The 13,084-nt window shown below is 36.0% G+C and overlaps 1 protein-coding gene across 1 annotated transcript in view; it reads left to right on the top strand.

Annotated features, from left to right (window-relative positions):
* Positions 1-11,695, top strand: part of TACR3 (tachykinin receptor 3) — a 106,047-nt gene extending 94,352 nt beyond the window's left edge. The window contains exons 4-5 of the mRNA XM_005555591.5: positions 8,135-8,331; positions 9,827-11,695. Of these exons, the coding sequence (XP_005555648.3) occupies positions 8,135-8,331; positions 9,827-10,133 (504 nt within the window). The 3' untranslated portion in view covers positions 10,134-11,695. The remainder of the gene's footprint in view (positions 1-8,134; positions 8,332-9,826) is intronic.
* The last annotated feature ends 1,389 nt before the right edge of the window (positions 11,696-13,084 follow it).

Genomic DNA, 13,084 nt, shown 5'->3' with positions numbered 1-13,084 from the left:
GGCTATTTTCTGTTTTAGTTCTCTTCTATAAACAAGTATAATCAGCTCTGCTCCTTTAGAGGTGAATACCTAAGTGTGATAACTGAGAAGGCTTTGGTTTTAATCAAAGGGACTACTCTTCATTGTAAGTCCAAGTGACAGATTCAATTGGATTATTGAGCTGTATAAAACCAAGACAAATCTATCACTTCACTCGGCAAGCACACTTTCTGTGAGCTTGTCATTTTTTTCTGCTGCAAAGGAATTAGCATGAAAAACAGTGCTTGTGAGGAAGACAATATATAATGTAAGAAAGGCTCAAATAAAGGAAATACTAATATTGATCTATCCCTTACATTACTGAAAGCAATTCCAGGCAATCCAAACCATTCTGGAAATCTTCATTTTTACTGGGACTCTGTACAGTATTATGTTTCCTACTTTGCTGGAATGAAGCCCCGTTGTGTACTGCCCTCGGCATCTCAAACATTGTATTTGAGATGTCTGTTCAGGTTGCCATAACAAAATACCATAGACTAAGTGGCTTAAACAACAAAAACATATTCACAATTCCAAAGCCTAGAAGTGTGAGCTCAAGGTGTCAACAGAACTGGCCTGTTCTGAGACCTCTTTCCTTGTTTTGCAGATGTCTGCAACCTCATGTCTTCCCTTGCTCTTCCTTCTGTGTGTCTGTACTAATCACTTCTTTTAAACATACCTGTCATATTGGTTTAGTGCCCACCATAATAACCTCATCTTAAGTACCTCTTCAAAGATCCTGTGTCAAAATATAGTCACATTCTCAGTTACTGGGAATTGGGACATCAACATAGGAATTTGGGGAGGCTGCAATGCAACCTACAACATTCTGTCCACTCACCCCCTAACATTTCTGTCCTTCTCATGTGCAAAATATATTCACCTCATCCCAAAAGCCCCAAAAGTCTTCACCCATTCCAATATCAAAGCTAAATTCAAGTCTTATTTATATTATCATCTAATTGAGATATGGGTGAGACTCAAGGTATGATTCATCCTGAAGCAAAGTTTATCTCCAGCTGTGAACCTGTGAAACCAGAAAAGTTACTTGCTTCCAAAATGGAAAAGTGGGAAAGTCATAGAATAGACTTTCCTATTACAAAAGAGAAAAACCAGAAAGAGGAAAAGGGTGATGGATTCCAAGCAAATCTGAAATCTGGCAGGACAAATTGCATTATATTTTAATGCTAAAGAATAATCTTTGCTGGCTCAATGTTATGTCCTCCAGGACCATGAGAACAATAGCTTACTCTCTTGGTCCTGGGCAGCACTCCAGCCACTCTGGACCTGAAAGAGGAGACACCCCTACCTCACAGCCTGTGTGCTCTGGACCCGTGGTGGCAGCAGCAGCCCTGCCAACCTCTGATTCACCTTTAGGGTCATTGTCCTTTTTTCTTGAAGGATAATACATGTTTGTAGCTGGGTAGCTGTACTGACCTGTCCGATAGAATCGCAGAAGTCTGGCTGCCTTCCTTAATTTCACCCTGTATCTGTCCCCTTCAGTCAAAATCTGGCAGCATTTCTACTAGTATAATCCCGTAATTTTTCCTGTCTTCTGCAGAGATACCTGATTAGATCCATAGGTCATATTCCTATAATCTCTTTATCAAATGCTTTTCCACCCATACCTTTAGTGTTTGCTCCAGAACATGCTTTCTCATTTTTTACAATGTGGATCGGCTGAAAATTTTCCAGATCTTTAAGTTCTGGTTCCTTTTTGCTTACAAATGTCTTTTCAACTTATTTCTTTCCTCTAACAATTTGCTACAAGTAGAAACCAGGACATACCTCCAACACTTTGCTTAGAAAAGTTCTCAGCTAAATATCCAAGTTCATCACTTAAAAATTCTACTTTCTGCAAAATATTAAAGCACAATTTGGCCAAGTTCTTTGTTGCTTTATAACAATAACTGCCTTTTTTTTCAGGGTCCAATAACATATTTCTCATTTCCATCTGAGATTTCACAAGAAGCACCTTTAATGTTCATATTTCTGTCAACATTCTATTCATGATGATATCTGTATATCTCTGAGACTATAAAAATCTTTCTCTATTGCTGTCGTCTTTTTCTTCTGAAACTTCATTAGAATTGCCTTTAGTGTTCATCTTTCTACCAGCATTCTCTTCAAAGCAATCTAGGCTTTTTCTTACATCTCAGAATTTTTCCAGCCTGTACCAGTTACCCAGTCTCAGAGCCTCTTTCCCATGTTTAGGCATTTGTTACAGCAGCACCTCGCCTCTCATTACCAAATTCTGTATTAGTTTTCCAGGACTTCCATAAGAAAATACCACAAACTGGATGGCTTTAAGAACAGAAGTTTACTTTCTCACAATTCTAGAAGGTACAAGTCCAAGATCAAAGTGACAGTGGGGTTTGTTTCTTCAAAGACATCTCTTCTTAGCATACAGATGCCTGTCTTTCTCCCTGTCTTTACATGATCTTCCGTTTCTGTGTCTATTTCCTGACCTCTTCTTCTTAGAAGGACACCAGTCATATCAAATTAGGGTTCACCTTAATGACCTAATTTTAACTGAATTCCTTTTTTAAAGACACTATCTCTAAGTATAGACACACTCCGAGGTAACAAGAATTAGAACATTGACTTATGAATTTTGTGGGGGCCACAATTCAGGCCATTAAAAGCCTCTATAAGTTTTTATCTCTAACCATGATGCCATAAAATCCATCTTTATTTTTTCTAATTTAATGTACTTACTTTTCTAATGCCATCAATCTTGTCTTCCTTTTTGTGGTTGCATCTTTTCCTTTGGTTTCATACCACTATAGGCCTGAAATCTTATAGTGCTCTCAAAGATCAAGTTTACATTGAAAACATAAAATTACTTTAAAAAGGAAACATGACCAATGAAATGTAAAGAAATAGATTGCAAGCACAACACAACACAATACAACACACACACACGTGCGCGCACACACACACACACATATATTTTCCATAATTGCATATACATGCACACAGGTTTTTTTCATTTGCTTGGGCTTGACATAATTTCTTATAGGCATTGCTCTAGGCTAATGTTAACTGAATGTGCATGTTAGTTGGATTTGGCAACAGTGCCCAATTTCTTAGATGACACTCCCAGAAAATGCCTATATTCTCACCCAGTCCTGAAATTACTGGCCAAATTTATCTTCCGAGCCATCCTGCACTCTGCAAAATATCATGTGATACTGAAATTCTTTTGTCTTTGAAAGTGAAGCACCAAAAGCCAAACCTAAATAGCCTATGAAGTAATACTTTCAATTTTGATGCTTTTTATTAATTTTTAAAACATCTTACCCTTTAGTATATTATTTTACTCTGCCAATTTGTGATTAGAAAAAAAATGGCTTGAAATTTTTACTTAAAGGAAAATAATGATTCATTTGAGAACACTTGTGCAGAGGACAGATATGAACAAGTGGTAGGGTGTGGTCCATGGGATGATTCTTCAAAACATATGCTCTAAGGAGATTCTAATCAAAACAAGAAGTTTTGTTTTGTTTTGTTTTTTGTCACACCAAGCTGACCATTTTTATTCTAAGCATTTAGAAAGAATCAATCCTGCCGGGCGCGGTGGCTCAAGCCTGTAATCCCAGCACTTTGGGAGGCCGAGGCGGGCGGATCACAAGGTCAGGAGATCGAGACCACGGTGAAACCCCGTCTCTACTAAAAATACAAAAAAAAAAAAAAATTAGCCGGGTGCGGTGGCGGGCGCCTGTAGTCCCAGCTACTCAGGAGGCTGAGGCAGGAGAATGGCGTAAACCCAGGAGGCGGAGCTTGCAGTGAGCCGAGATCGCGCCACTGCACTCCAGCCTGGGCAACAGAGCAAGACTCCGTCTCAAAAAAAAAAAAAAAAAAAAGAATCAATCCTGTACCAAAGAATATGACCCCTGGAGTTTTCTAAATAGTTGTCAGCATTTTAGTTAATTTCCTAAACTAATTTTTGCTTTTAAAACCCAAACCTCAAAATCATCCATCCTACACTAATTTAATGTGATAGATAAGAACAGCTGTAGGCATTTCAGTCTAATCTGTACGGTATACAAAAATCTAAGCTCTTTCCCCTTCGATACATGAAGGAGAGGTATCCAAAGTTTATTCTCACTAATATATGAGGACATGCAATTCCATCCTGCCTATGTAGTTAGATTCTTAACTGCTAAAAATAGGCACTATAACTTTGTAAGGGCTACATTACATGTCCCCACTTTCCTCCTTCATCCTGCTTGCAAGTTTCCAAGGATAATGGGTGGCTACCCACTTAATAACATTATTAAGACATGATGAGAGATTTGAACTTTCTCTGTCCCAGATTGTCATCTTGATCTTGCCTAAAAATCTCAAGATTCTGAAAGTTCACCACCTGATTCTTTTTTCTCTTTAACAGTTCATAGCCTGTCTGCCCTGTTACCATTGTTCAGCCATGCAATAGAGTGGTAATTGCTCATAGTACCTGCACATCTATCATTGCTCAAGCTTCATGCTTCAAAGAGTTCTTTTCTTTGGCATTTTATCAGGAGGGTGATTTCAATTTTGTGATTTCAGCATTTCACAAAGCAGACAATTTCTCCCACCCAAGAGCCTACGTTTGCATTCACATCAAAACTAGGGTCCAGAGAGTTCATCGTCTGAAATAACACTACAAGATTTTGTAAGCAGAGAGCCAAGGTAACAGTATTACATGGAAATAAGTACAGAAAATATATTATAGCTGCTGTTTCACTTTTAAAAAATGCTGTAGGGTATTTTAAACTTTTCTTAAAATTTTTAAAATATGTTTATAAATCTTTCACAACAAGTCCTAAAGGCCCTCTGTATGTGAGTTAGAAGCTATCTGAAGTCTCTGTTCCATTTTCCACATGCATTTTAATTTTTGCATGTTTTTCTGAACTTTTGGCACTTTGAAAATGGAAATTTATCTAAAAGGACTCTGATAGCCTTAGCAGGTTTTCAGCAATTGTCAGAAAACAATTTTGTGCATAGGGAGTTTGTAGTCAGTCTATATAAAATGATTCAAATACAATTTATGTTAACATTCTCAAAGATATTTTACTTGCTCTTAACATTTGCTTAGAGTGAAATCTAATGCTTTCATGTGCCCCATAAAAATAATTATATTAGGCCGGGTGTGGTGGCTCACACCTGTAATCCCAGAACTTTGGGAGGCCGAGGTGGGTGGATCACAAGGTCAGGAGTTTGAGACCAGCCTGGCCACTATGGTGACACCCCTTCTCTACTAAAAATACAAAAATTAGCCAGGCGTGGTGGCGCACTCCTGTAATCCCAGCTACTAGGGAGGCTGAGGCAGAAGAATTACTTGACCCCAGAAGGCGGAGGTTGCAGTGAGCCAAGATTGCGCCACTGCACTCCATCCTAGGTGACAGAGTAACTCCATCTCAAAAAAAAAAAAAAAAAGAAAAAGAAAAAGTTATATTATTTTTGGACTCATTCTCTTTTTAAATTTGTTTGCCTTGAAAGCAAAAATAGCAGTAAATTCCATGCTCATTTTACATACACATGGTCATCTTAAATGAAAAACAAATGATACTAGTAATTGATGACTGAGTAAAATCTTAGACATTACTTAACTGTCTGTGTCTTTCAGTTTCTTTTGTTTTATAGTCACTTTCACTTGTTCATTTAAAACATTTCTGAGTACCCTTTATGTATGAAGTCCAGTCTAGGTGCCAGAAATACAAATGAACAAAACAAACAGAAAATCCTTGCTCTTTTACAGTCCAGCATCAGGAGACACAAAATAAAGAAAAAACATAACAAACTGAAGAGAAAGAGCAAGCTAAGAGGTTCTGGAAGGGCTGAAAGGGCAGATTGCGATTTTAAATCAGTTGGTCAGAATAGCACTCAAAAAAAAATGACAATTGTGCAATGACTTGAAGGAGGCGAGGTACTTAAACCCTGGGAATCATGGTTAAAAGAGTGTTCTAGGTAGAGAGAGGAGCCAAGGAAAATAATCTATGGCTGGAGCTTAACTACCCTGTTCAAGGAATAGTAGAATGCTCACAAATTCAACAATGAAAACATCAATAGACCCATTTCATTTAGTCTAATATCCTTTGAACCTACAGTTAGTAGGCATGTATTGAGTCAGTCTTTGCTAAAATAAGCTAGTAGATTCTCATAAATACTATTTTAAATTTTATCTGCACATGTTCATACTCAACATTTCAATGCATGCATTTTTATTAAAATTGTACATTTTCTTTTTTTTTAATTATATTGTAAACTTCTGGATAAGGAATTGGTCCACTATTTTTCTCAATGTTATTTTCTAGACTCAAGGTATTTGACAGATATTTTTATCTGTAAACAGAGGGTAAAAAGAAAAGAAAGATCTTTCTTAGTTACACAAATCACAGTGGTCAGAGCTTTGGGTTTTTGCCTCAATTTGCTAATGTGCAATTGAAAGACAATTAATTAATTAAATATGTAAAATATTGCATAAATGTAAATTAAATTACATCACTTGTTTTTCACAAATATATGAATTATGAATAGGAAATCTGAGAAATAAAATGCAGAAATGCAAAAGTAGTTCCTCAGAAGAAAGCAATGTAATTTGAAGAACACTGGGAAAATCAAAAGATGTTATATGTTGTGGCCAGTGATGACATTTCGTGAGCTGTTGACCTGGATTTTCATCTCTGATCGCCAGTTTCCATCTGCTCAGTGCTGGTCACCTGGATGGTACAGTAGTTTGGCCCTTAGGGAAGAGTTACCTTCCACATTGATCCATTTCATGCTTTATCTGTTTCTAAAATCATGTCTCTCGTGACTAAACCTTGCCAACCTTCATCTGAATCCCTAATTTGCAGTCAAATGACAAGTCCATTTTATAAATACTATATCTTACTAGTTCTGAGGTGCCTCATAGGCCCTTTACATCAGAGCTTTCCCTGATTTGTTTTAATCTGACTGCAGGTAAGCTTCAAAATTATTTAGCTTAAAGTATCTTATTTTAAACTTTTTACTATTTCCAGATTCCCAAAAGAGACATGAACGTATTTAGCAGATAGATTGATTCTGAGAAATATCAAACGAGATACTCAGAGAATATTATTTTAAATGAAAAGCCAAGCTGCTCAGTGTTTAATACCTTTGATTCTACCTTTCTTATAAACACAGACAATGGAATAGATTTTATTTTATTTAGAGACACACAAAACATCCTTCATTTCAACCTCCTGCTACAAACTGTACATTGCTATTTATTATTCATTCGTTCTATATCTATTTATCTCAGCTACATACCAAGGACTGTGGTAGATGCTGGGAGTAAAAAGACAGTTAAGACTATTCTGTCTTCAGGAATTTTAGGCCTAGTGGAAGAGAAGTAATAGCTGACATTCTACTTTGATTAGAGCTGTCCAGGATATTATCATTCACAAGTATACAATCAAAGGAAATGGCCTATGCTTACCAAAGTCATAAAAGCTAATGCATAAAACAGTTGCATAAACCAATAACCTATTTGCAAATCTGAAGTTAGTATTTTCCTCACACTAATGTGAATATTTACATATAATCACTATTTGGGGAAATCTTCCCCAATATCAGATTATAAGAGAAACCAAATTAATATTCATAAGGTTGCATAGTGAGCAGTCTATTAAAGAAATCTGAATAGTCTTAAGCTATAGTCAGGCTATAAAAGAGTACTAACTTGAACAAGCCCAGCCCTAGCAGTCTAGTAAACCTCCATAGTGACTTACTTGATTTCCTGGAGATAATGTCTCCACTATTGTACAATGCAGGCTACACAGCCACATCCTAGTTCCTATCTCTCTCTGTTCCAGGCTTTCTGGGTTTTTGTAAACACTTATTTTCTTCAAGCCAATCAAAATATATTTGTCTGTGTTTGAGTTAGCACTACCCATTCACTTAGATAGGTAGAAATGAATAGTGACATAGCATACTTTCTTGAGACTTACCTTAGGCAACTGTCCCTATATTGCTTCACCATTTTTTAATATATTGACTGTTCCCTAGGCATGATGTGTATTATCAGAAAAGCATGATTTGCAATAAGCTGTTGGAACTATTATATTCAATGAGTATTATGTTTGTAAAAAATGACTTTTTTTCTTTATAGGTTGTCAAAATGATGATTATTGTTGTCATGACATTTGCTATCTGCTGGCTGCCCTATCATATTTACTTCATTCTCACTGCAATCTATCAACAACTAAATAGATGGAAATACATCCAGCAGGTCTACCTGGCTAGCTTTTGGCTGGCAATGAGCTCAACCATGTACAATCCCATCATCTACTGCTGTCTGAATAAAAGGTAATAACAAAACGAAATGCAAGTTGCTTGTCACACCCGCCTTCGCTGGAAACATACAATGTTCCATTTTCTTGGTGCAAATTCAAAGTGCAGAAGGAAGGGAAAATTTAAGAATTCTCTGAGAGAGGCACAGGCTTTATCTTTTAAGACCCCCATACACACTTTATAAAGCACCCCACATTAATAATTAGATGCCCCAAACAATGTTCTTGGGGTTCTAACTGGATGATTCTTCTATGGGCCAACTTCTTCCTCCAAAAGCTCAGAATTTTACCTGCCAAAGAAAAAGAAGTACCCTCATGATTGAAGGAGAACTGAAAATATACTCAAATCTTCAAAGAAATGAAGATACTTCCTAGAAATTCTTGAATAATTTCTGTAAGATGGAGAGATGATGGCATATGTGAGCAGACTTTATTAAAAAGGATACGTTGTAAATAAATAAACTTTGAAGTAGAAGGTTTTGTAAAAACAAGGGGAGCTCCAATCCTGCTTCCTGCATGGTGAGGTGGGGTAAGTAAGAGAGCATGCAGCCTCCATGGAGATGGCTTGTGAAGAAATCATGGTGGTCAAGGGAAAGATGTTTATAAAGTTAAAAAATGAAAAGTGAGAATATTTATAGTCAAATGTAAAACTAGAAAAAAATGATAAAATCTGCTTTCCAGATAAAATCACGTTGGTTTTATTGGTCAGCACATGAAGGGGTAGGGTTAAATTTCATAGGGTTGGTAAGTCCTGCAATAAGTCAATGTGGTTTTTTTGCAAGTAGAATTGGGACTTTATGTAAGTAACTGCATGAATTAAATCCTAAGCTCTCTCTTCCCAGTTGGGGCTCTACCACACTGTGCCTTAAGTTTGTTAAATATTTAATTAATTCTTGCCTTTTTTTTCACTAATTGCATAAGCCATATCTCAATTCCCGCCACCCCACAAGCATTACATCCACTTTTAATCAACTTCATTTAAAGGTTTACAAAGATAAGGATTTTGTACTTTCATACATGATTAGATAAAAACCATCAAGATTAGCAATTAATTCTAACATTAAATGAGACTTTATAAATGTGTAATCATTTCTGAAAGGAGCTATTTTGAAATATATCATTTTTAAGTGCCTTAATTAGCCAGCCTAATTCAATTATATTTATGTAAATGTATAAAATTATTTTAGAAAAATATGCTGTTTCTTTACTAAATTGGTTACCTGATGCTATGTGTTTGCTATTGATGACTTCTCACTGGTGGGAATGAGATGCTTTTCATTGCTGGGAATCAATGCTTCTCATTAATGGGAAATTAATTTCCATTCAATTCAATTCAAACAAGAACTAAAAGACTAACAACAATACTGTGACACAAATTCTAAGTTTGGCTAAAAACCAAACTCAAAAACTGAGTTGTTATAACTACCTTAAGTAGAATTTTCTGTGGCAGCTGAAAGACATATCTGCTTGAAAAAAACAACTTTTTCTTTCCGTGGCCTGCTTTTCCTCAGATTTCGAGCTGGCTTCAAGAGAGCATTTCGCTGGTGTCCTTTCATCAAAGTTTCCAGCTATGATGAGCTAGAGCTCAAGACCACCAGGTTTCATCCAACCCGGCAAAGCAGTATGTACACCGTGACCAGGATGGAGTCCATGACAGTGATGTTTGACCCCAGCGATGCAGATACGGCCAGGTCCAGTCGGAAGAAAAGAGCAACGCCAAGAGACCCAAGTTTCAATGGCTGCTCCCGCAGGAATTCCAAATCTGCCTCCACCACTTCAAGTTTCATAAGCTCACCCTATACCTCTGTGGATGAATAGCCTTAATTTCATTTACTGAGGTAAAAGATTAGTATGAGTCTATCATGGTGCCAATCTAGGCCCCCATTCTCTTATTTATCGGTCCTGTCCTATATACTCTCTAGAAACAGAGAGCAATTTTTAGGCAGATATGGTCAAATTGAGAAAGGTAGCATATAAATGTGACAAAAACACTAATAAAATGTTAGCCTCTACCCAAAATAAAATGGGCTTTAAATTTATTCTTTGAAAACTCTAAATTATTATATGCAACAAACAAAAATATGTCAGAAAAAAACTATCTCATTTACAAATTGCAATATACATTTGTGACATTAAAATGACATATAGTTTTTCCAAGAGATTAAAGAACCTTTAAAACATAATATCATAAGTGAAGGGAAACAAAATCTATATAAAATGGACCTTTTTTTGCCTAGAGAAATAAAATGGGAAAAAAAGTTAAATGATTCATTTTCCCACTAGAGTAACAGAAAATTAACCTCAAGAAATAGGAACTGAAAATCTTTGCTCAAGAAAACTCATTTTGTAGAATGTAAAGGTTTAAAGATTTAAAGATTTCTTCCATGGCATTTAACTGAAAAGGAAATCTAGTTAAATCATTAGGCAAATGTATATTTCATTCTCTTGATTTTTTTTTTTTTGTGAGAGAGTGAAATTTTTAAAAATTATATACTTTTTGACCATTACTTATTTTTAAATGCCAAGCTAAAAAGTAGTCAAAGTTAGGACCTTAAAAAATATAAAGAAAATTCCTATCATTCTTTTTATTTTTCACAGATTTTTTAAATGCTAGATTATAAAACAGTAAAGGTATATTCCAATAAATAGGGGAAGAATACTATTCGTGTTCTCTTCCTCTCCCCTCACTGGATATAGAATAAGGACTAGGAGAAATTATCAGAAAATATCTTCAAAGGCGACTCCTTAGGGAAAAAAAGTCATAAGTGTGACAAAAGAAAATATGGTTGAAAAATACCAATATATGGTACATATGAGCAAACCAGGCAAAGTGTGGAAAGGTGAGTTACCTCTTGGAAAACAAACCTGCACAATAGTTCGGATATGTGTGAACTGAGCAAGAGGGTGAGTCTAACACACCTCCTTCCACAGCTGAGCAAGAGGGTGAGTCTAACACACCTCCTTCCACAGAGAGACCTTTCCTTTCATTTCCTTAGATTATTCAGAAGTCTTACCAGAAAGAAATGAGATAATAGTCCTAAGAAAGCATCAATTTTACTACAAGAAGATATATACTATCACATTTCTAAGACTCATAACATAACAATAAATACTTTTAAGTGTAAAAAGTAACATCCAGACCTCAGCGCTTATAGATCATCTTTCCTTGAATTAGGGATACAGTCAGTCCTGCTCAAGAAAGCAGAAACTTTTTGAGAATGTGAATGTGTAGTACAAACTTCTCCTTTAAACTATTCAGTTTTATTTTTACAGATATTTGTCTAAAATAATATTCTCTAACACTTTGTTGTTGTGCCTCCACCAATATTAAAACAAAATATTTTTGAAGAACAGAATAAAAGCAAATATTCAATGGCAAATCATGGTCTATTTCTCAAACCTCTTCCCTATTTTGGAGCCAAAACCAGAAATGTCCAATTGTTACAAAGTGTTCAAAGTCTAACCAAGCTAAACATATGTGTTCCAGCTGAATTTCTTCTGATGATACCAATAAACAAAGAGACACACACACATACAAATGTGCCTACACATTCAATCATTTAATGAATGCAACAACTTCAAAGAATTAAAATCGAATACTGAAATAATAAGTGGTCATTACAGCATTCCCATATGCTCAATAAATTCTGTGAAGCTTGTGTGCATGTTTTAAATAAGCAAATTGATTATTATGTAGTATCTAATTGTTTGACTATGTTTTTGAATGTTCATTCTTAAAACATATGAATGTTTACCATACAATGTAAAAGTGTCAAGAAAAAGCCTAATATGTAAAAACAGTTATCATTTTCTTAAATTTGTAAATGACATGGTACTAACATTAATTAGTGTTTTAGACATATGGAACCATATTCAGCTGTAAAATAAGAATGTAAAGTTTAGCCCTCAAATTTAAGGTCATCAGCCACTACCCAAGTATCATACATTTGAAAAATGTAACTCCTGGCCCTCACATATTAGAGAAATTCAGTAGAATTTTCTAAGACATTTATTTCTAAGGAAAAATATTGGCCTCGTCAGTTGGATTGTTGGTTTGGTTCGGCTTCTGTGAACATACTGATTGCTGTGTTGCTTACCAAGCACCTCGATTCTAGTGTGACAGAAATACTCAAGGTTCATTTTCAATGCTCTCCAGAAAAAAAGCTGGCATCATTCACTCACTGCTCATGGCCCTTAAACTGAGTCCTATAGGCAGAATTTTTTAAGTTCAAAAATTTAAACAGTAATAATAAAACAAGAGTGAAATACAAAAGAGAAGATTTTCACCTTTCTGTCTGAATGTTGACGGTAAGAATTACAGAATAATGCACAAAATCAAATTCAGTGGGATTCATTTTTATTTTATTTTTTTATTTATTTATTTTTATTTTTTATTTTTTTGAGACGGAGTCTCGCTCTGTCGCCCAGGCTGGAGTGCAGTGGCCGGATCTCAGCTCACTGCAAGCTCCGCCTCCCGGGTTCGGGCCATTCTCCTGTCTCAGCCTCCTGAGTAGCTGGGACTACAGGTGCCCGCCACCTCGCCCGGCTAGTTTTTTTTTTTTTTGTATTTTTTAGTAGAGACGGGGTTTCACCATGTTAGCCAGGATGGTCTCGATCTCCTGACCTCGTGATCCGCCCGTCTCAGCCTCCCAAAGTGCTGGGATTACAGGCTTGAGCCACCGCGCCCGGCCCAGGGATTCATTTTTAAATAAAGTCATGCCAGTGTTTTCATATTTGCTAAGCTTTGAAAGAATCTGCCTTCAAAATTT

Source organism: Macaca fascicularis, chromosome 5 (assembly GCF_037993035.2).
Source record: "Macaca fascicularis isolate 582-1 chromosome 5, T2T-MFA8v1.1".
NCBI classification, from domain to species: domain Eukaryota; kingdom Metazoa; phylum Chordata; class Mammalia; order Primates; family Cercopithecidae; genus Macaca; species Macaca fascicularis.
Note: the sequence above shows the minus strand (reverse complement) of the source record. Positions and strands in the feature narration are given on the sequence as shown.